The sequence below is a fragment of the Scyliorhinus torazame genome, chromosome 7 (genome assembly GCF_047496885.1).
Source record: "Scyliorhinus torazame isolate Kashiwa2021f chromosome 7, sScyTor2.1, whole genome shotgun sequence".
Classification (NCBI taxonomy): Eukaryota; Metazoa; Chordata; class Chondrichthyes; order Carcharhiniformes; family Scyliorhinidae; genus Scyliorhinus; species Scyliorhinus torazame.
Window position 1 is genome coordinate 230,581,823 of NC_092713.1, and position 24,487 is coordinate 230,606,309.

At 49.5% G+C, this 24,487-nt stretch overlaps 1 protein-coding gene across 1 annotated transcript in view; it reads right to left on the minus strand.

Annotated features, from left to right (window-relative positions):
* Window positions 1–24,487, minus strand: part of neurl1b (neuralized E3 ubiquitin protein ligase 1B) — a 104,747-nt gene that overhangs the window by 48,058 nt on the left and 32,202 nt on the right. Inside the window, exon 2 of the mRNA XM_072512133.1 lies at window positions 20,415–20,975. Coding sequence (XP_072368234.1) covers window positions 20,415–20,975 — 561 coding nt within the window. The remainder of the gene's footprint in view (window positions 1–20,414; window positions 20,976–24,487) is intronic.

Here is a 24,487-nt window from a genome sequence, read left to right on the forward strand (position 1 = left end):
GGGTTGGCTCTGGGCAGGCGATGGCGTGGCCACAGTCTGAATGCGTGAGGAGAGGTGTGTCTCGGCTTGTGTGTGTGTGTGTGCAGCAGGGGGGGGGGGGGGTTAGAGTAGGCTGGGCTCCGGGGGAGGTGCCGGGAGGGGGTCCGTGCCGGGGAGGGGGATGGGGGTGTCCGTGCCGGGTGGAGGTTGGGGGGGGGGTCCGTGCTGGGGAGGGGGATGGGGGTGTCCGTGCCGGGGTGGAGGTTGGGGGGGGGTCCGTGCCGGGGAGGGGGATGGGGGTGTCCGTGCCGGGGTGGAGGTTGGGGGGGGGGCCGTGCCGGGGTGGAGGTTGGGGGTGTCCGTGCCGGGGTGGAGGTTGGGGGGGGTCCGTGCCGGGGTGGAGGTTGGGGGGGGTCCGTGCCGGGGAGGGGGATGGGGGTGTCCGTGCCGGGGTGGAGGTTGGGGGGGGGGGGTCCGTGCCGGAGTGGAGGTTGGGGGGGTCCGTGCCGGGGTGGAGGTTGGGGGGGGGTCCGTGCCGGGGTGGAGGTTGGGGGGGTCCGTGCCGGGGTGGAGGTTGGCGGGGGTCCGTGCCGGGGAGGGGGATGGGGGTGTCCGTGCTGGGGTGGAGGTTGGGGGGGGGTCCGTGCCGGGGAGGGGGATGGGGGTGTCCGTGCCGGGGTGGAGGTTTGGGGGGGGGTGTCCATGCCGGGGTGGAGGTTGGGGGGGGGTCCCTGCTGGGGAGGGGGATGGGAGAGCAAGTGAGTTGGTCCACCTGGCCAGGTGCCAGCCTCCAACAGTTAGACCCATGAGGTCCATGCCACCTGGCTGGGGGGAGGAGGGGATATGGTCAATGATGACATGTCGTCGTTCCCCTCCCCCCACCAGCCCGTCATGTTTTCAGATCATCCAGCGATGCTGGCCGCCGTGGCGGCAGCCGCTCATGTCTATGTTGCCCTGGATGAGGAGGAGGAGGAGGAGGAGGAGGAGGAGCGTGCCAGAGAGGCGGCGCAGGCTGCTGCAGAGGGGCAGGCGGCAGCCACCCAGGCTGGAGGGACACCTGACCGACAGGACGAGGAGGGGGAGGAGGACGTCGCGGCCCCACGGCAACGGAGGCACCCGAGGGCGCCCCGTGTGTACCGGCCCAGGCAGTCATACCAGGACCTCACGGACCGGGAATGCAGGAGGAGACTCCGGATGAGCCGGGAAACCGTGGCACACATCTGCCACCTGCTGGCACACCTGTCACCACGTGGCACTGGCAGGGGACACCCTCTCCCCGTGTCCGTCAAGGTTACGGTGGCCCTGAACTTTTATGCAACGGGGTCATTCCAGGCACCGAGTGGGGACCTGTCCGGCATATCGCAGACATCGGTGCACAGGTGCATCCGGGCAGTGACAAATGCCCTATATGCCATGGCGCACCGCTACATCCGCTTCCCCGTGGACCGGGCCAGCCAAGATGCCCGGGCCGTGGGCTTCTCTGCCGTGGCCGGGTTCCCCATGGTCCAGGGCGCGATCGATGGGATGCACGTCGCCGTGCGGCCACCTGCAGATAACAGGGCCGTGTTCACTAATAGGAAGGGGACCTATTCGATGAACGTACAGGTGGTCTGCGACCACCGCATGATGATCCTGCACGTCTGCGCCCGTCACCCAGGCAGTGTACACGACTCATTCATGTTGTCGCGGTCATCCATCCCCGGCATGTACGAGGGACGCCATCCCCGGCTGAGGGGCTGGTTGCTGGGCGACAGGGGCTACCCATTGCGATCGTGGCTGATGACGCCTGTACGGAGGCCACGCAATGAGGCGGAGAACCGCTACAATGATGCCCATGTAGCGACAAGGGGAGTGATAGGTGCTTTGGCGTGCTGAAGATGCGTTTCAGGTGCCTGGACCTCTCTGGGGGCGCCTTCCAGTATCGGTCAGATAGGGTCGGCGATATCATTGTGGTGTGCTGCGTCCTGCACAACATAGCCCAACAGAGGGGCGATGTGCCGCAGGCAGAGGAGGGCGGAGTGGAGGAGCAGCAGGAAGAGGCGCAGTCCTCCCCAGATGAGGGGGATGGGGGTAATGGTCAGGGCAGACGGGGTAGACACAGGCGGGTGGCTGTCCACCGTTACCGGCTGGCCCAGCGGGCACGGGACAGACTGATAGACGCCCGCTTCACTGACTAGATGGGCGTGGGAATCGGGTAGTATGGCCACAGACCGCACACCATGGCAACAGCCGACCACCCACACCCCCCACCCATCCACCCACCCAGCACCCTCACCCCCCTCCCCAACCCCACCCACCCGCATGCACCCCCCCCCCCCATTGCCAATCCACCTGCGGCACAACGGGCCGGGCTCACACAGTTGCGGGTGGACGCGTGTCTATCGCAGGCCATGGAGGATGATGACAACCCGCCCTGCGGTGAGCTCCTGGCGCTACATCGTTGGACTATGTCTGACCCATGGCCACAGTACCACCATCCACCCGGACCATCCCTGCATGCGGCTGTGACACTGCAGCGCACGGTCCCGTCCTCTGCCCGGGGGATGTTGATGGCGGCCCAGGGGGAAGGGGGCAGACTCACCTGGGGCTGAAGTAAGACCACCCCTCACACACACACTTGCGCTCAACGTACATGACACCCCCGCACACTTTGGACAGAGCACAAAGGCAGCTTCTGTAGGTGTAACATTGACTTTAATAACCAAAGGAGTTCATGCACGTGCCCTAGCCCCTAAAACTCATCTGTGCCCTGCAACCGTGCCAACTTACTCAGTGTCTAATTGTTTGGCCTTACGGGCCCTTTGACTACGTCTACGTGGTTCCCCAGACGGTACAGCAGAACTGGAGGTGGACTCCTGTGATTCCTGCCCTCTGACACTGGATCCCTTTGGCGGCCGTTTCCTGGGGCGTCCTGGCCTAGATGGGCCAGGCAGCGGCCCGGGCGACTGGGATGGCGAGCTGCCAGCCTGTCCTGCCCGTTGCCCACCCGATGCACCTGGGACGGAAGGGGGGGAGTCCGAGGTGTCGCGGTGTACCGGGACCTCCCCTACAGAGGGAGCCGGAACGGACCACACCACCTCCTCCTCCCTCGGGGTGCCCGATGGCCCCCAGGCCTCTACATGGGTGGGGGATGCGAACGGACTGGCCATCTGACGCCCCCCCGACATCTGGCGCTGCCAGTCCTCGAGGCCCGCGCTGGTATCGACAGGGGTCTGCAGGTTTGCAGCCATGGAGCCCAGGGCAAACCCTGTCTGTGACAGTGCGACGCCGGCTCGCACATGGCCACTGGCGCCGATGCCCTCAGCGATGGCCTGCTGAGACTGGGCCATGGCCTTCAGAGACTGGGCCATGGCCTGCAGAGACTGGGCTATGGCCTGCTGAGACTGGGCTATGGCGTTGAGCGCCTCTGCCATCTGGCGCTGGCACTGGCTCATGGCCTCCTGTGAGAGGGCAGCCATTTCCTGGGCCACAGACGCCGCCTGCATGGAAAGCCCCAGGCCTCGCAAACCGTTCCCCATGTCTGACACCGTCGCACCCATTGCCTCCACCGCGGACGCCACCCGTGCGGTGTCGGCCTGGGTGGCACGCATGACCGGCACCACTTCCAGCTCCTGGACGCGGGTGGACTCCTCCACCTGCGACCGCAGCTGCCGCGAGCTGCCCGTCACCCTCTTCGCTTGTCTCCGGGTCGGTGGTTGCATCGGATCTATGTGTGGGTGTGGTAACTCCAGGAACCCGGGATCCATCTGGGCGGCAGATGTTCGCTTGGGCTGGGCTGCCCTCCGACCGCCCGGTCCCTCTGCTGCTCCTACCTCCACCTGCTGTACCGGGACGGCTGGGTTGTGCGCACCAGTGAGTGTACCAGACGCCTCATCACTAAAGTGCCCAACCGAGGTGAGTGTTTCTGCGATGGTGGAGGGTGTTGGTGACAGCAGTGGCGTTGTGTCGTGCTCTTCGTCCCACTCTGAGTCCATGGCACTTTGGGGTGGGGGTTCATCTCCACCCATCCACTCTGAGTCACTGTCCGGTATTTCGTCTTCCTGGGTAGTGCTGTCCCGGGTAGTGGTGTCCCGGGTAGTGGTGTCCTGGGTAGTGGTGTCCTGGGTAGTGGTGTCCTGGCTCGGATGTGGCTGCCCCCCTCATCGCTGGGTGGTCGCTCCCGCACGTGACGGGGGTGTCGTCTCCCTGTTGCTCCAGGTCTCTCCGTCTCCCGTGGTGTGCGAGGGGCATCCTGCGGGCGTCGCATGCTGGAGGGTGCGGGTCTCTCCGTCTCCCATGGACTCCGAGGGGCATCCTGCGGGCGGTCTGCATCTGCGGGGATGGGTGCCTGGACGTTTGGTCCTGCGATACACAATGAAGCATGCATGGTTAGACATCAGGCAGTGATCAGGTGATACGGGGGAGGGGGATATAGGGGAGGGGGGATATGGGGACGGGCTGTCGGTGGCTCACTTGCTACTACGCCCTCGACCTCTGCATCAGCAACCTCCCGCTCCTCAGGTCCACTAGCCAGTTCCAGGGCCCTTTCCTGGTGTTCGGTCAGTGGCCTCTCATCAGCGGGGCCTCCTCCAGTCCTCACTTGCTCCCTATTGTTCTGTGCGCGCTTCTCCTGTGGGGGGGGTGGGGGGGGGGGGGGGGGGGGGTTGTGGCAGGGGTAAAAGGCAACACTGTTAGGCAGGTATATGAATGCACGCCATCGGTTGCGCGTGCATTGCAGAGGTTAAGGTTAGGGCTGGATTCACTTGGGGATATGGGGGAGGGGGGATATGGGGGAGGGGGGATATGGGGGAGGGGGGATACGGGGAGGGGGGATACGGGGAGGGGGGGATATGGGGAGGGGGGATATGGGGGAGGGGGGATATGGGGGAGGGGGGATGTGGGGGAGGGGGGGATATGGGGGAGGGGGGGATATGGGGGAGGCTCACCCTGCCTGCTGACGAGGTCGTTCACCTTCTTGTGGCACTGGGTGCCTGTCCGTGGTGTCAGGGCCACAGCGGTGACAGCCTCTGCCACTTCCCTCCACAGACGCCGGCTGTGGCGTGGGGCAACTCTGCGGCCGTGCCCGGGATACAGGGCGTCCCTCCTCTGCTCCACCGCGTCCAGGAGCGACTCCACATCGCGTGACTCGAACCTCGGGGCTGAGCGGCGGCCAGCCATCCAGTCGGGTGTTGCGGTCGGGTGTTGCGGTCGGGTGGGGGGGAGCAGCGCGGCCTTATGAGCCGTCACGGCGTGAACCACTGCGCAAGCCCGGATCCAGTTACGTCGCTGCTAGCCCATTTTGGGCCGGAGACTATCGACCCATTTTTCCGACGTGACGCAAGTCGGATTTGCGCCGTTTTTTGCGCCGATCGGCGGACTTTCCGCCGATAACGGAGAATTTCGCCCGATGTCTCACCAAAACTCTGTAGAGTGAGAACAAATCTTCACTACTTATATATCTCGAGCAATAAACAACAGCACCGCTTTCTAATCACTTACCTTACCTGCATACTAGCTTTATGCGATTCAGTACAGAGAACAAATGGTTTGTGTAGAATCCTTGCAGGTAGGGCAAAGTCTTTCAGCCCAACCATTCTTTGTCAACTACAGAAAGCACCAAACACTTGTAGAAGTGAATCAACCAGCATCTAATATGAAGCATCTGATCCCTTTAAATGACATTGGTGGGTTTATCATCATAGAATTTACAGTGCAGAAGGAGGCCATTCGGCCCATCGAGTCTGCACCAGCTCTTGGAAAGAGCACCCTACCCAAGGTCCACACCTCCACCCTATCCCCATAGCCCAGTAACCCCACCCAACACTAAGGGCAATTTTGGACACTAAGGGCAATTCAGCATGGCCAATCCACCTTACCTGCACATCTTTGGACTGTGGGAGGAAACCGGAGCACCCGGAGGAAACCCACGCACACACGGGGAGGATGTGCAGACTCCGCACAGACAGTGACCCAAGCCGGAATCGAACCTGGAACCCTGGAGCTGTGAAGCAATTGTGCTATCCACAATGCTACCGTGCTGCCGATGTTCTTCCTGCCCCTGAATGGGTGCTCAGCAATTTACTATTAAGAAACTGCATTAGCTGAAGTGTTGAGCTTCAAAATGGTAGTTGCTGCTTCATATTAGAGTGTGACATTGTGATCTGCCTGCTCTGCATACTTCCGCTGGGTGTTTACTGTAAGTCCACAATTTGTCCAGCAGTCTGCGTGTGCCTCAGACCCCATTTTTGACTTCAAGCGGCATCCATAGTGCACAAGCTTTGCACCAATCACACCAGGTGGATTCTGAAAGTTACCACTGAATCCTCAAAACTGATTTGTTCCCATTGTTGTGCTTGAAACTCTTAACTTTTAATTGTTCATTGGTTATCTGATTTTATTTAGAACTGGATAGTCGTAGCTATGGCTGGAAAGTCCCTTCAATTAAAATAACACAGAATCAACAAAAGCCACCAGCGCAACAATTAATTGTCATCTTAATTTGTCCCCAAGGAGATCACATGCTGATGTCCGGACATGCAAATACATTGGGAATGATGTGCTATTTTGTTTCCAGATGTTTCCTCCGCATCATGAAGTGGGGAAAGGGAGGACTTTTTCCTGTATTTTCCTCAACCACAAATCAGTTTTCTTTCCTCTTGTTTTGAACAGTGCAAAATATGTACTGGCCATATGGATTTGTTTTTGCATTAAATAAAGCAACTTCCCCCTCTAATCTCCATCGCAGCAGGTAATGTTTTACTTCAGAATCAAAGCATGTTATGTCAACCGATAGTCCTTGTGACAAGTGGATTGTTGTGCCGACCACCGTTAGAGGCAGGACCATCTACAATACTACCAAACTGCCATTAATCATTGCATCTTAAAATGATCTGAATAGATTTATCATTTAAACACAGATCATCTGGCATTTCAGCATAGAAAGGCAGCGCTTGCTTATTGCAACTGTGGGTCCTGTTTCTCATGTGGAAATGAACGGAATGTGAGAATCACCAACCAAGTGGTTCTTGTGGATTACAAGACAGTCTGCAGCGTCTGAATCTAATCACTGATCAGACCTGAATGAGTGCCACTGGGGAGTTTACTAGGTTAAGAATACTCTGATTAAAGCACAAAGATTACAGGCTGTAGTAGCCAATTAACCATCTATCTGGCCTCATGCATTCTATCTTTATTTTTCCTCCATTTAGTTAAGTAACCACTCATGCAGACCTATCCTTCAATCAAGCTAGGAATCCCAACCACAAATCAGCGATCTACATGTGTTTCTACTCTGTTTTTGCCAGTGATTTGCTTATGTAGAGAGGCATTGTCTGTATTCACTTTGTTGTCCCATAGAGGTGAATTAGTTCCTAATTTATGTGAAGGCACGGGTTTACTTACTGATCTAGTATCTCTCTGGCAAATAAGGGTAGAAGTCACGTGAAATTCCTAAACTGTGAAATGAACAATTAGGAACAATTTAAAATAAAACAGGCTCCTCTTGAAATGTTGTTCCAAGAATGGCGTTTCATGAGCATGAGAAATAGGAGCAGAAATAAGCCATTCAGCCCCTCAGAGTGCGTGTGTGTGTGCACAAGGAGAGGACAGTGTCAGAGTGCGTGTGTGTGTGCACAAGGAGAGGACAGTGTCAGAGAGAGTGTGTGTGTGCACAAGGAGAGGACAGTGTCAGAGTGCGTGTGTGTGTGCACAAGGAGAGGACAGTGTCAGAGAGAGTGTGTGTGTGCACAATGAGAGGACAGTGTCAGAGTGCGTGTGTGTGTGCACAAGGAAGGGGCAGAGTCAGAGAGAGTGTGTGTGCGTGCACAAGGAGAGGGTAGTGTCAGAGTGCGTGTGTGTGTGCACAAGGAAGGGGCAGTGTCAGAGAGAGTGTGTGTGCGTGTGGAGGGGGAGGAGGAACATGCAGCCACCTCCGAGGAGGCGCGGGATCAGGAGGGGCTGGAGGACGATCCCGGGGAGGATCCGCAGGAACAGACGGAGGATGGAGGACGGGGCAGCGGGAGGGTCTGGCAAGCCCGGTGGCCCAGGGAGACCCTCATCCTCGCCCGCTTCACATAGGAGTGGCTCCTTCTGCCATCTCACCCCCCCCCCCCCATGCCACCCATTCCACTTCCCAACCACCCTGCCCCACCCTCCCAGGGTCTGTGTAACATCACTCCAGGGTGACGGGACTGTGTCGGCACTGCCAGTGGGTCACTGTGGAGGGCATGTGGGGAGGGGATGGTGATAACCTGGAGACAGCTGAGCGCTGGTGCTCCTCAACCCTGCCACAGCCTGACTGCTGCCTGTGGGGGGGGAACAATGTTTTTAATGCTGTACATATGTGTCCTCAATTGCCCCTAACTCCCAACAGTGCCGCCCCTCCCTTCCCCACCCCCCCAACCCTTCCCACACAGCCTTCCTTGTGCTACTGTGGCAGCACAGTAGCACAAGTGGATAGCACAGTTGCTTCACAGTGCCAGGGTCCCAGGTTCGATTTCCCGCTGGGTCACTGTCTGTGCGGAGTCTGCACGTTCTCCCCGTGTCTGCGTGGGTTTCCTCCGGGTGCTCAGGTTTCCTCCCACAGTCCAAAGACGTGCAGCTTAGATGGATTGGCCATGCTAAATTGCCCTTAGTGACCAAAAAGGATAGGAGGGGTTATTGGGTTTTGGGGATAGGGTAGAAGTGAGGGCTTAAGTGGGTCGGTGCAGACTCGATGGGCCGAATGGCCTCCTTCGGCACTGTATGTTCTATGTTCTGTGTTCTATGTTCAAGCCTACTCAACCTTTCAACATGATCATGGCTGATCGGTTTGTGTTGAGTTCCACATTCCGCATCTACCTCTGATAATCATTGACTCCCTTGCCGAACGAGAATCTATCAACTTCCCCCTTATCAATATTCAATGCCATCACCTCCACGACCTACTGAAGCAGAGGGTTTCAATATCGCACAACCCTCTGTGTAAAAAGATTTCTCCTCATCTCTGTCCTAAAACGTCGACCCTAATTTTATAACAGTGCCCCCTAGTTCTGGACTCACACACAAGAGGAAACATCCTTTCAACGTCCACCTTGTCAATACCATTGAGGATCTTATATATACTTCAGTCAAGTCACCCCTCACTCCCCTAAGCTCTAGTGGAAACAAGCCCAACCATTTCAACCTATCTCCATCAGACAACCCACTCATAGTCATAGAGTTGTACAGTGCAGAAAAGGCCCTTCGGCTCATCGAGTCTGTACCGACAATAACTACCCCATATCTTGCGCTAATCCCACTGAGCAGTACTTGTCCCATATCCTTGAATGTGATGGTGTTTCAAGTACTCATGCAAATGCTTTTTAAAGGTTGTGAGGTTTCCAGCCTCCATTACCTTCCCAGGCAATGCATTCCAGATTCTCACCACCCTCTGAATGAAACAATATTTTCTCAAATGCCCTCAGAATCTCTTGCCTCTCACCCTAAAACTATGCCCCCTTGTGATTGATCCCTCAACCAAGGGGAACAGCTGCTTCTATCTACGTTGTCCAAACCTCTCATAATCTTGTACACCTCAATCATATCCCCCCTCAGCCTTCTCTGCTCTAAAGAAAACAATCCAAGCCTATCCAGTCCCTACGTATGCTCCGGCCCAGGCAACATCCTGGTGAATCTTCTCAGTACCCCCTCCAGTGCAATCACCTTCTTCTTAGAATGAGCTGACCAGAACTGCACACAGTACTCCAGCTGTGGCCTAACCAATGTTCTGTACAGATCCAACATAACCTCCTTCCTCTTACATTCTGTGCCACGGCTGATAAAGGCCAGTGTCCCATATGCCTTCTTAACTACCCTATTCACTTGCTCTGCCACTTTCAGGGATCTATGAACAAGTTTCCCAAGATCCATCTGTTCCTCTGAGCTTCCAAGTGTCCTGCCATTCATGACATACTCCCCTGTCCTGTTCCTTCTTCCAAGGTGCATCACCTCACACATAGCAGGGTTAAATACCAACTGCCCCTGCTCTACCCATCTGACTACCCATCTATATCTTCCTGTAACCTATGACCCTCATTCCATGTATCAAACTAGTAAACACCTGCCGAACCACCTCCAATGCATTTACATTCTTCCTTAACTAAGAAGATCAAAACTGCATGCATCATTCGAGCTGCGGTCTCACTAATGCCCTGCATAACTGAAGCATAACATCCTCACTTTTATGTTCAATTCCACTTGTGATCTAAGAGGATGTACTGATGTCCAAAATGACCCTTAGTTTCCAGGCAGACCACTTTTATGGTTGTGACTGTTGGCAAACTACTCTTGGAATTTAATTCTGAATAATTTAATTTGTAACTTGCAGAATGTATATAGATTTAAAAGAGGTTCTGCACTGGGATGTAAAGTGTCCAGTTTGGGGTGGGCAGTGGGGTGAGTAGGTGCCCATTTAGATAATTATACTCTCTGGAACTCCAACTGCAAGGAAGAAAGTGAAATCAAGCACATTTTGGGGGATTAAAGCGAAATAAAGGATATTTTCAGGCAGCAATTATAAAAGTGATGCTAGTTGTTGTGATTATCTGATTACATTTGATATATGCTTAACTCTCGGCAAAACAAAACTTCAGCGATTTATTTCAAAATCAATATTTTGGTAAATGCTTAGTTCTTTTGATGTATTCTTTCATTATAAATTGAATTCAGATTCAGTTGACCACAGAGTGGTTTCATCGTTTCGCAACCATCAGGATTGTCCCCAGCTGTTATTTTTTTTGGCAGGCTCCACCCCTTCCATAACTGTACCTCACACATTGTCCATGAAGCAAATTTTCTGGGTAAGGACTGGTAGATATAGTATACTCACGCAAAGAAGAAATGTGATTTCCGACTGAAAGCATACAGATTTGTGCAGGAGCATAGTGGCATGACAGAAATGACATTCTATGAGCAGCAGTAGAATTCTGAATGACAACTTATTCTAGGTAACTGTCAATAACGAACATACAAATTGGGACTATGCTGTTGAGTGGCCTTCAATCGCCAACCTAAATGAGGTCACTTAAATATAAGGCCACGATGACCGAGAGGCAATGTTGGTTGACAATCCGTCCTTTAAATCTAGTCCACCTCAGCTGTGAAGAGGCATAGACGCATAAATGCATGCCAAAAATTAGGATTTCACCCATTTGCCAACTTAATGGTTCACAACATAAGTTAGCATTTTCACTGGGATTAAACATCAGCATCAATTATTTAGATTTTTTGGAGGATAAGACTGAGGCATACGTATCTCAATATGTCGCCCCAACTCACTTCAAAAAGAAGTAACATGGAGCAAGTCCATAGCAAACAATGGCAACTATGACTACAAAGATCTGTTCTGGAGCTGTCCAGTCCAGGAAAACCAGAAAAAGGATATGATTTCCAGAGTACCAATCACAAGAACATCTGATTGTGGTCTCAACTTCACTTTCCTCACCTGCTGCCCATAATCCTTGACTCTCTTGACGATCAAAAATTTATCTAACTCAGCCTTGAATATATTTAATGACCCAGCATCCATTCACTCTGAGGAAGAGAATTCCACAGACCAACAACCCTCTGAGAGAAAAAAATATTCTCCGCATCTCAGGCTGACGGCACACGCCATGGGTTTTGCGGAGGCGAGGGGTGCATTGCAAGAAACCCTGTTGACATTAGCGGGCACAGAAGATCCCACTGCCGGCAAATGGTGGGCTGCCTTCATGGCGGATTAGATGGAAATTCTTGCCCTGGTCTTAAATGGGAGGCCTTTACTCTTTAACATGTTATCGCCGACCCCATGAGCTCTTATTATGCGAAATAACCTTTCATGTGGCACCTTATTGAATGCCTCATGGAAATCCAAATACACCACATTTTCAGGTACCCCTTGCTTGTTACTTCCTCAATTATCGCCAATAAATTAGTCAAATGCAATTTCCCTTTCACAAAAACATGTTGACTCTGATTGTATTATGATTTTCTGCTATTAACAATGGATTCTGACATTTTCCCTCTAATAGATGACAGACTATTTTCTGTCTCCTTCCTTTCTTGAACAGAGGCGTCACATTTGCAGTTTTTCAATCTATTAGGACCTTTCCAGTATCGAGGAAATTTTGGAAGATCATAACTAATGCATCTCTGCAGCCACGGCTTTTAACACCCTAGGATGCAGGCCATCGGGTCCAATGAACCTGTCAGCCTTTCGTTCTAATAGTTTCCCCAGCAGACTTTCCTTAATGTATGTGATTGTTTTAAATTCCTCCTTCCTTTTAACTCAGTTTTCAAGGGTTTTTGTGTTCCTACAGTGAAGGCAGACAAAAGCTCGGATTTTCAGAGTCACGGAGACTGCACTTTATCCAAAATGGTGCAGGGACCCCGGGTCCAGCAGACCCGCCCCCAATTCCGACAGGTCTCTGGTTTTTTTTCTATTTTTGCCGGGGGTGGGGGGGGATGTCATCTACATATGTGGGAAATCCAAATTCTTCAAGACCACTTTAACTCAGTGCTGAGTTGAAGCAGACCCCACTTTTGCTGGATTGATGATCAAGTGTAGAATGTATGTGAAAGGTGGATAGGGTCTGTGGAATTGTCAAGAAGTCAAGGTATTTATATCACCTGTTCTGAACATTTTGAATAAAACCAGCCTGCCGTGTTAGAGGATGTTATCACTTTGCTTTGTGGATTTGCATTTGCTAAATTAATAAATAATCATTCATTGTATTATTCCTGCTTGACTGCTTTCACAACCTCTCATTATCATGATGGGGGGGGAACTGTAAGTTGCCAGTTTGATTGACAGCTCAAAGAGGTTATTATTGCAGTGTTAATGTAAGCCTACTTGTGACAATAAAGATTATTATTATTATCAGACTAGCTGTTTCTGATGGGGGTACAAATACAAATGCATTTAAATTTGAAGAATTAAGTACTTGAAGGGATTTGAATGTATTGAATGATCTTTTATCAATACAAGGGTGTCTTCTTAATCGGGTGAAGTCTAATAGATGCTTATAGGGTGGGATTCTCCGTCCCAGCACACCAGCTTGCTGGTGCAGCGCGGCCTTGTCAGCAGCGGGATTCTCCGTCCCACCAGCCGGCTAATGGGATTTCCCATTGTGGGCAACCCCTGCCGTCGGGAAATCCCCGGGCGTGGGTGCGCTGCCGGCGTAACGGAAAACCCCGACAGTGAGAATCCAGCCCAGAGAGTTTTATTTAATCTCAACATGACTCCTGAGGGTTCCTCATGGTGGACACTGGGTAAATTGGCATGGAGATTAGAAGGGCAAATGGTGATTGGTGGGGTGCAATGGTTGGCATAAAGTTGGCATAGGAGCTAGATGGAGCTATGGGAGGAGGCGGCTGGGGTCATGTGTTGCCATGCGTTGGCATAGGGATCAAAAGGTGCCAAGGGGAGTAGGGTTGGTATGGAGGATATGAGGGGTCATGGAGTAGCTGGGGGAATGAGTTGGCATGGATGGGAATTCAGCAGTGTGTGTGTGTGTGTGTGTGGGGGGGGGGGGGGGGGGGTGATTGTGAGGGTTACAGGACCTAACCACTTTTATTCTAACTAGAACACAGTCCCAGAGCACCCAGGCAGGTCTTTTAACTGGTCCACTTCGGGACTCAGCATCCCCCGAACTGTTTCCAGGAGCATTGGTCCTGACTCCAACACGTTACCACCCCCCCCCCACACCGGACATCCGGGGCAGTTTTTCCCAAATGTGAGTGCACCGAGCTGGATATTTCCCGACTCTGTGCTTCCACTTTGGGAACAAAAATCCAGGCCAAAATACATGTTCGACGCTTCTGCCATTGACTATTTTTTCCCAGTATTAATTTCCCAGCCACTCTAGGGGACCAACACTCACTTTAGTTACTTTATTTCTTTTTAAATATTTATAGAAACTCTTACAATCTGTTTTATATTTCTAGCTAGCTTTCTCTCATACACTTAATTTCTCCTTCATTCTCAGTCATTCTTTTCTGGTTTCTAAAACCTGTCAAATCTTCTGACTTACCACCAATCTTGACATTATTGTTCACTTTCTGTTTCAATTTAATACTATTCTTAACCTCCTCTGTTAGCATTGGACGATGTATCCTTCTCAGAGCCTTAATGGAATATAATTTGCTGAGAGGGTGGAATATCTCCTTAAATGCCTGTTACTGCTCCTCCAATGTCCTACCTTTTAATCTATTTCCCCTGTTCATTGCAGCCAACTCTATCTTCATTCTCTTGTAATTGCCTTTATTTAGGTTTAAGACATTAGTTTTACACCCACACTTCTCATCCTCAAACTGAATGTTATGATCACTGTTGCTTCAAGGCTCCTTTGCTATGAGGTCATTAATTAATCCTGTTTCATTGCATACTCCGGTTCTAAAATAGCCTGTTCCCTGGTTTGCATGAGAATATATTGATCTAAGAAATTATCCCAATACACTGTATAAACTCAGTTATCCTGAATACACTCTATGAACTCACATCAGACAATTTGAACCTTAAAGCTTCTACGATTTGCGACAGACACGTGGGATTTTTATCAGTGAGCAGTCAACAAAGGAGCAAGACCCTACTCAAGAATTCTTGTGGCAGCAAAAAAAAACCTCATATTTAATTAAATATTAAAGATAATGGGTGGACGTTTCAACTTCAGCAGGGCTGTAATATGAATAGTGGTGAATCAGTTGACTGCCACAAATTGAATGATTTTTTTTATTGACTTCAATTGGAATGAAAACAGGGTGGGATATATAGTAGCCAGTCTACTCCTATCCAGTTTACACCTCTGTTGAAGTTGAAAATTCTGGTGACAAATAATGTAATTTTCTCCAAAAAGCACAAAAAATAATTTCCTCTAAACTTTCCTTCTTTCAAGTTACATTATTAGGGCAGAGTGGAAGCAACTCCATTGTGCATCTGCTTGGGTATTAGTTGATGTGGAGTGTATGGCATGGACGTTTGGTGACAGGGGATAAGGAGGTGCTCTGTTCCCCACCATTGGTATCCCTCAATTTTATGAACAAAACATTTCAGCAAAATACAATAGTTTAAGAGATGTATTTGGTAAACCATATGCGATGTAAAATAGAGAATAAATAATGTTTTTCCTCCTCACAGACAGTTTTAACTCATTGGAAAATGTACAATATTTTGTATCTTTCTGATTGAAATAGAAATGTGGTTTTGGTGAACAATCTTGCAGCTGTTTTATTAGTGATTGAAAGATTGCTTCGTTCACGAACCAAATTGGTGTCGAAGAAATTCATAACATATTCAGGAATTATTTTCATTTAACATTAGTCTATGTCCACTCGCTCCTTGCCTAATAGTGTTCATTAGAGCTGTGTAGGGCAAGAGGGGTGCAGAATGCGTATGGGGAGAAGGCGAGGCGAATGCTAGCACACCAGCTGCGGAGGCAGGTTGTGTCCAGGGAAACACTGAAGATACGGACTGGGGCAGGGGATGTGGTGTTGGAGACGGGGAAGATAAATGAGGCGTTTAGGGAGTAGTACAAGGAATTGTACCGGGCAGACCCAGGGTGGAGAAGAGGGGGACATGGGACGGTTTTTAGACGAGCTGGAGTTTCCTCAGCTGGAGGATGTAAAGAGGCAGGCGTAGGAGGAACCCCTGAGGGTAAGGGAGGTACTGGATAGTATAAAGTGAATGAAGCAACAGTAGTGGACTCGCCAACATTAAGGACATTCAAATGGTCATTGGATAGACATATGGACGATAAGGGAATAGTGTAGATGGGCTTTAGAGTCGTTTCACAGGTCGGCGCAACATCGAGGGCCGAAGGGCTTGTACTGCGCTGTAATGTTCTATGTTCTAAGTCAGGGCCGGATGGATATCCGCCGGAATTTTATCAGGAGCTGGTACCGCATCCCTTGGGGGCGTTTAATGACGTGCTGGAGATGGGGGAGCTACCAGAAACGATGACCCCGAATAAGGTGGAATGTGGGTCTGTTGAATACAGATGTGAACGTGCTGGCTATATTGTTGGCAGGAAGGATGGAGGGTTGTGTCCTGGGGTGGTTGCGGAGGACCAAACAGGCTTCGTAAAAGGCAGGCAGCTCTCGAGCAATATCAGGGGCGGGATCCCCGCAACCGTGCCACGCCGCCCCGACGCCGGCATGCGATTCTCCGCGGAGTGGAGAATTGGCGCCATTGGCGCCGGCGCGTTTGGCGTGGCGCCGGTCACGGGCTGGTGTACGCAGCCGGGCCGCCAATTCTCGATCAGCGGCCGCTCTAAAAAGGCACAGTCCCGCCGGCGCCGTCCACACCTGGTCGCAGCTGGCAGGAATTCTGTGCGCAGGGTCGGGGGGAAGCCTGTGGGAGGGCTGATGGGGCCTGGCCCGCGATCGGGGCCCACTGATCGGCGTGCCAACCTCTCGCTCCCCGGGCCTATTTTCTTCTGCGCCGGCCCCTGATCTCCCGCGCCATGTTGCGTCGGGGCCAGCGCGTTAAGGGAGGTCACCGCGCATGCGCGGGTTGGCGCCGGCGCCATTGCGCATGCGCGGATCCCACGGCACACAGTTCGCGCCGGGATGGGAGGCTGGAACGGTGTGAACCGCTGCAGCGCCGTGCTGGCCCCCTGTAGGGGCCAGAATCGGTACTCCCAGCGGCTCGTTCATGCCGTCGTGAAACGCGATGGCGTTTCCGACGGCGTGGACACTCTGCCGCCAAATGGGAGAATCTCGCCCCAGGAGTTTGTTAAATGTAGTCATGAATACGTCGGGAGCCCATGTATGAGGTAGTGGTGTCTACGGATGCGAGGAAGGCATTCGGCCGGGTGGAGTGGCGGTACTTGTTTGAGGTTCTGGGAAGGTTTGGGTTTGGGCCGAGGATTGAGGCATGGGTGCGCCTGTTATATGTGGCACCGAGGGCAAGTGTGCGGATGAATGACATGAGCTCACGGAACTTCGCATTGCACTGGGGACAAGGCAGGGGTGCCCGCTGTTGCCACTGATGTTTGCGCTGGCTATAGAGCCATTGGTAATGGCTCTTAGGAGGTCAGCAGAGTGGCAGGGGATTATGAGGAGACAGAGGGGACATCGGGTGTCGCTCTATCCTGACGACCTACTCATGTATGTCTCGGACCGCTAGGGAGAATGGAGAGGATCATGGGCCTGCTGGGGAGGTTTGGGGTGTTCTTGGGGTATAAGTTGAATGTAGGGAAAAACAAAGTGTTCCTGGTGAATGAGTTGGGATGGCGAGCCAATTTAGGGGGATGTCATTTAAGGTGGCTAGGAATAGGTTCAGATACCTGGGGATCCAGGTAGTGAGGGAATGGACAATGCTCCGCAAGTGGAACTTTATTATTGGGCGGGAAATGTGGAAAAGGTGCGGCAATGGTGGGCTGGAGAGATGGTAGAATGGGTTAGGATGGAGGAGGAATCTTGTAGAGAGTCCAGCTTAAGGGCTATGGTGATGGCCGTGTTGCCAATGGTGCCAAGTAGGTATTAAGGGAGCCCGGTGGTGCAGTCCATGGTGAAGATTTGGAACCAGTTAAGGAGGCATTTTAGGCTGGAGTGGATGTCGGTATTAACGCCGCAGTGTGAGAATCATGGGTTTGAGCCGGGGGCGGGAGGTGGCTGGTCAAGGTGAGGGATTTGTATTTGAAAGAAGGGTTTGCCAGTCTGGAGGAGCTGAGGGAGAGGGTACAGCTCCCGAGAGGTAGTGAGTTCAGGTACCTGCAGGTAAAGGACCTTGAGCGGAAGATTTGGAAGGAGTTCCTTAGGTTGCCGAGGTACACCCTGCTGGAGCAACTGCTGCTTTCCGATGAGGAAGGGGAGGGTAGAATTGGAGATATATACGGGTGGCTGGGAGAGCAGGGATGTCAGTGGGTGTTGACGCTTAAGGAGAAATGGGAAGGGGAGCTGGGAGGGGAGATAAATTGGGGAGTATGGAGTGCGGCATAGGGTAAATGCAACCTCCTTGTGCGCAAGGATGAACTTGATACAGTTTAAGGTTGTACACAGAGTACATATGACTCGGGCAAGAATGAGTGGGTTCTTCCAGAAGGTGGCAGGTGAGTGTGAGAGGTGTGGACGGAGGCCAGCAAATCACACGTACATGTTCTGGGGCTGCGAAAAGTTGGAGATTCTGGGCGGGAGTGTTTACGGCCTTAGCAAGGCTGGTGGGGTGAGGAGGTGGAGCAGGATCCTTTGGTGGCGATATTTGGGGTTTTGGAGAAGCAGGAGCACAAGGAGAGGAAGAAGACCGATGTTGTGGCCTTAGCGCCTCTGATTGCCTAGAGTGGTGGTCAGCAACGCCACCAGGGGGAGCGGCCTGGTTGGGCGACCTGTATGATTTCCTGCAGCTGTGAAAAAAAAGTACGAGCTAAGGGACTTAGTCGAAGGGTTTGAGGCAAGATGGGAGATATTAGTGACCGTATTTGAGGAGTTGTTCGTCGCGGGGGGGGGAGTTGAAAGGGGAAAGGGAAAAAATGTGTTAAAACTGTATGGTTGATTGCTGGGAAGACTGTTTCCTGGTTTGTTTATGTTTCGTAACTTTGTTTTTACATGTTTGTAATAAAATACATTTTTTTTAAGTGTTCATTAGGTCTTAATCTCAGGTTGCATTGCAATGAAAAATATGTGCAAGCACGATCGGAGAATTTTTATCACATTAATTAAGGGGTAGCAAATTATAAGGGGAAAGGGAAAATGTCAATTAAAGCTACTGTACCACTTAACTAGGGAAGGTATTGTGAAATATCCAATTAGAATGCACATTTCTCTTACATACTGTCGGGTATTATATTGAACATTTTGCATTGCCCACATGGTTGAAACAGAATTTCAGAATGGATTCAATTTATGTTAGATTCACATTTGCATGCTTTGCAGGAGTGATGCTGATACTTGAGAAATATTCTTCGGAGTACTCTGCTGCAAAACAGCAACATTGACCTTTTGGGTCACTTTTGGATAAGTTCAACTTCTCAAATATCCTGTTCTAAAAATGACATCCTACAATATGACATCCCATATTGGCTCCAGGAAAAAAAACATGCTGTAGTAAATGCAATAGTTGCTGCAATCATGATATTTATTGCAATACAGATGTTTTTATATATATATATATATTACCTACATGATGGGATCACATAATGAAATGTCATTGCACATCTCAGTTTAGGACACCTTTTAATCCCTGTCATTTTATGAGAATGATATGGATTATGTAAACTGGCATTGCTTGTGACTGAATCAGTAGCATGGTGACTCAGTAAAACTCATTCCACTTAAAATGAATAATTTTAAATCACTTAGTCTTGCAGATTAAATTCTATACGGACAACAGCACCAGTTTCATTTAAAACTAACAGTTACACTACTGTGCTGATAACAAGACCTGCTGCTTCAATGTTGGAACTTTTACATGAAGACAATAAGAAAATACATAATGTGCAGAAATTTTAGGCAACTTCCCCATGCACAGGGAAAAATGCAGGAGTGCTGCTCCTAAACTTATGAAAATCTAAAATAATTGTTTTAATTGGTAGACTCTGAATGGCAGAATTACAACCATTAGAGAGACTGTGAATATTGCAAATGTATGGATGTGAGTTTTGAAATCTAAAGTTATAAGGCAGACAAAAAAAACACTCAAAACACTGCTAACTCCTGAAATGCTTTACTTGATAAAATGTCTGTTTTAATCCCTATGAAACGGGACACCATAGGATCTTCCAGTTCTTTACACAGCCTCTGGACAAAAGCTTGACCAGAGGTTTCAATGTTTCCGTAGAATCCCGACAGTGCAGAGGGACACTATTCAGCCCATTGAATCTGCACTGGCCCTCCGAAAGAACGCCCTACCTAAGCCCACTCTCTCACCCTATCCCCGTAACCCTCCACATTGATCATGGCCAATCCACAAAACCTGCACATCTTTGGACTGTGCGAGGAAACCCAAACAACTCAGTGGAAACCCAAGCAGACATCGGGAGAACATACAAACTCCAGGCACCCAAGGCTAGAATCGAACCTGGGTCCCTGGCGCTGTGAGGCAGCAGAGCTAACCACTGTTTGGTCAGTTATCACTGACATTTGTTTCCCCAAAATCATAACTAATTGGATGGTTAATGAAGGTAACACCATCTGTGGAAAATGATCCTTTCATTCTGTAGAAAAGAACAATCAAACAATGAAACTGATTTTACTGATTGAAAATAGAGATGAGAGACTATTCCACAAAAATTATCAAATCAGTCTAACACTGATCTGGCATTCTTGCGCCAATATTTCTGTCTCCACCTATCAAATTATGGGACAAATTACAAACCTTGGTCTCACAGTGACAAATGTGGGTGGGCTCAAGAGAAAGGCAACTGAGATTTGTTAGGTTATGAGTATTTTAACAACTATCCCAGAAAACTCAAACTGCCTTTTCTACAGAATTACAGAGATATAATTTTTACTGCTGTAATACTTACCAAGCATTTGGACCTCTTGGGTAATTCCATAAATGTCAATCAATGCCCAGAGAGGTCCTGAAACATTAATTCCACACTGGAAAAGAACAGGATCTTCATCGTTCACATTGTAAAATACTCGTCCATGTCTGTCCACCCAGAAAGCGAGGACATTGTCCTTCAGAGCAAATCTTTCAGGCAACGCTTTGGCCCAGTAACCAGGCCTGGTTACCAAGTCTGGGCATGCATACTTTGGGATGTCTGCAGAGCTCATCAGCGAAGGATCGTGACTTGTAAAACCAAACCTTAAAGCACCACTCCATCCGTGAAGTACCACTGATAACCGTAATCGCACTTTTTCATAAAGCTGAACTGCACGATTGCTGAAGGTTACACCATTACAGAAACTGTTTTTCCGGGTTGCCTTTCTGAAATGTGAGTCCAGGCGGACATTTTTGCCTTTGGCCTGTGAATGAAATCTAGGAGGTTCAGCGATGTTTGGATGTGTTCTCCGTTCATGACCGTTAGGTGGTACTGTGTAATACTGTCGAGCAGATCCAGAGCGGGCCTGGTGAGTTGCATCTGTAAGGTTAAAATTGAATGGCATTAGAAAGGCCGTCAGATTTTACTTCAATATAATTAGTCTGTTTATTCTTTCCTGCAAGTTAATTGTTTATCGGTGATAACTTCTATAAACCTGAACATTATAACTGGTTTGACTTTAGAGTTAATACATGTGACATACATTTCATACTGCTAGGTACTCATTTGTTTCCCACTCCTTTTCCCCATTTTACTTCAACTCCACAATATCTTCACCAATCCTCCTCCAGCAGAATTGTAAATTGAACTATCTCAATGAATATCAGCGCTACTCTGCAACTACCCTGCAGGTATTATAACTCAAGTTTGAAGATGAAGGTAAGATCAGCTTCCATAAAAAATGAACTGTTCTTCCTTTAAGCTGGTTTGGTGGCAATGGCTAAAAGCTGGCGAGCTTGGCCAATACAGGCCGCTAGCTCCTCTGAATATTTAACTGTTTCAGCACTCAGATCCACAACCTCTTGATGAATAGTCAACACTGGATCTACAAGCTCATCTCACTGAATAGTACTGTTCAGAAAGAGCTCTTAGTTAAACATGCAGATTGTTTTTGGCTCAGAAGGAAGAAATTTCTATCTATGGTGACTACTGCAGTGGACATGTTTGTGGTGATATCATGGTTGTGTTGTAATTCTCACACTGACCACTAGGAGTCTCATTAGTATATAAGTGAATATTAGAGTCAGGTGACCTCAGGCGGACTGGAGAGCTGGAAGAGAGAGGTTGCTTGTGCACGATCATACTGTTATTCATCTGTTGTTTTCGATATAGTTGAACAACAGTTAATGTTAATAAATCGTTTATAGCTTTAGCTACAAATGTTCTTGTAATATAAATCAGGCCATCTGACAAGAACATTACAATGTTAACGATATTAACAAATCAAGCCCGCACTTGGAATTGTCAGGGCATCAACCACCTGAATGGCTTAGGCACTTGAACATTAAACGTTTTCATGAAGAAAAATTCTTGCGCCAGTCACACCTCTACTGAAAAATCATATTTCACTTGAAAAAATCATATCCAATCATTTATTTATGTTCTTTCTGTAGTTTCACTTTGCAAAGCCATATGACAGTGGAAAGATTTGAAAATGTTGGATATTTGAGGAATTGTGTGACAAGATTGGGAATACTCACAAAGCACATTGCTCAAACCTTTTTTGATTGACAAGTATTTATGACTTGTGCGGCTGCTTCCAGGTGCATCTTCAGAATATTAAAAGTACAAAGTATAAGAATCTTTTCAAAATAGTCTATCAGAGCTTCCACGTTGCTAACACAGCACTATGCCTCAAATGTTCTTCTAGCCTTGTTGTTGGCCCTTTTTAAGGATGACGACTATCATCCAGAAGTAGGAAAGAGAGAGTCACTTTGAAAGAAAATGATTGAGGTCATGGGAGGGCTGGGTTTCGGTGTAGGTTGGGTGATTTTGAATACACCACAGATTACAGAAAAAGGGAGCATCATCAGCTTTGAAACAAAACTAGAAGTCAACCTATGGAGACAGAAGCCAGCTAAGAAAATGGAATAGTATGGCTGATCCTAATCTGAGGAAATTTTAGCATCTTCTTCCAAATTACCTTGCATAATCAGTGTTTATTTAGGTGACCCTATTCATGAAAAAGGAACTGATTTCTAAAATGTAAGACAGCAGCCAGACACATGTTGTACTCCAAGCATATCAATTCACAGTAATTGCTTATTACTTTCAATCTCCCTTGTTCTAACCTCCACATGTGCATGGTTTAGAAGACAATATAGTGAGATAACACAAGAAAAAATGATTCCTTGTGCTCTTTTCAAGAATCAAATCAATATGGCCTGCTAACAAAAATCTAAAAACAGCAGATGCTGCAAGTCAAAGGGTAAAAACGAAGAAAACGAGAAATACTCAGCAAGTCAGCATCTGTGGGGCATATTAGGTCAATAAGCCGACATGGAAGGTCTAAGACCTTCTTCCTCAGGACTGGTCAAAAGCTTCAACAAGTGACCAACATGATAAGCAGAACTTCATGCAAGGAAAGCAGTATTTAAATGGATACTTTGCTGTAGATGCTCAGATCAGAGTAATGTGTGAGCTAGGTGGATATGTTTGTGAAAAGCGATGGTAGCACGGTGGCTCAGTGGCTTAGCCCTGTTGCCTCACGCGCCGAGGTCCCAGGTTCGATCCCGGCTCTGGGTCACTGTCCTTGTGGAGTTTGCACATTCTCCTCGTGTCGGCGTGGGTTTTGCCCCCACAACCCAAAGAGGTGCAGGCTAGGTGGATTGGCCACGCTAAATTGCCCCTTAATTGGAAAAAAAGAAATGAATTGGGTACTCTAAATTTTTAAAAAAAATGTTTGTGAGAAGCAGACCACCAGAGGAGGTTTCCATCTTCAAACACCTCACATCCTGTGAGGAGAAGGCCATGCAGCCTGTGGGGAAGCATTCTGCTATTTCAGTAGAATATATTGAGGTCAATATTATATTGTTGGTCCCAGCTTAGTGCCTGAACACCTAATTTGCTGCCCTGCCATCTTGGTGAGGCCTCACGGCTTTCACCCTCTCATATGACCCTTAATCTTGCCCATCCTTAGCTTCTATCCTTCTTTCCTGAAGTGCCCCAGCAATGGAAGGCACAGGAGGAGGAACATAATGATAACTGGAAGCACAACACAAACTCCACTATTGCCTTGTCAACAATGATGCTGATGAGTAAAATAAAGAAAATGATGAAGAAGAGGGAGATAATGGCAAGTAGAACGCGCAGATAGACAGAACTGCAGACAAATGAGTGTAGATATGAGTCCTCATTCGGTTGATGACTAAGATGCCTTGTTGCCTCTTTAATAAAAAAACTCCTCTTGCACATATTCCTCAATAATATTCTCAGTTGAACTGCCCTGCCTGCATTGTCAATGATGCATGGAGGGATATCTAGTGGGCTAAATATCTGCAACACGGTAGCATTGTGGATAGCACAATTGCTTCACAGCTCCAGGGTCCCAGGTTCGATTCCGGCTTGGGTCACTGTCTGTGCGGAGTTTGCACATCCTCCCCGTGTGTGCGTGGGTTTCCTCCGGGTGCTCCGGTTTCCTCCCACAGTCCAAAGATGTGCAGGTTAGGTGGATTGGCCATGATAAATTGCCCCTTAGTGTTCAAAATTGCCCTTAGTGTTGGGTGAGGTTACTGGGTTATGGGGATCGGGTGGAGGTGTTGACCTTGGGTAGGGTGCTCTTTCCAAGAGCCGGTGCAGTCTCGATGGGCCGAATGGCCTCCTTCTGCACTGTAAATTCTATGTCTATGTTAAATCCTCTTTAAATGCCTGTTGACTCTCCTTTGCTCCATCCTGCTTGCTGTCTCCTCCATAATGACTTCCAAGGGTATTATTCCCAAAGGTAGTCCATACTTCTTCACAAAAAACCTTCGCTTGCAGCGTGGGGTAAATCTGCCAGTTGTTTCACCCCATCAGAAGCAGTCAGAAAGTCCAGGTGTGTCTACATAGATTGT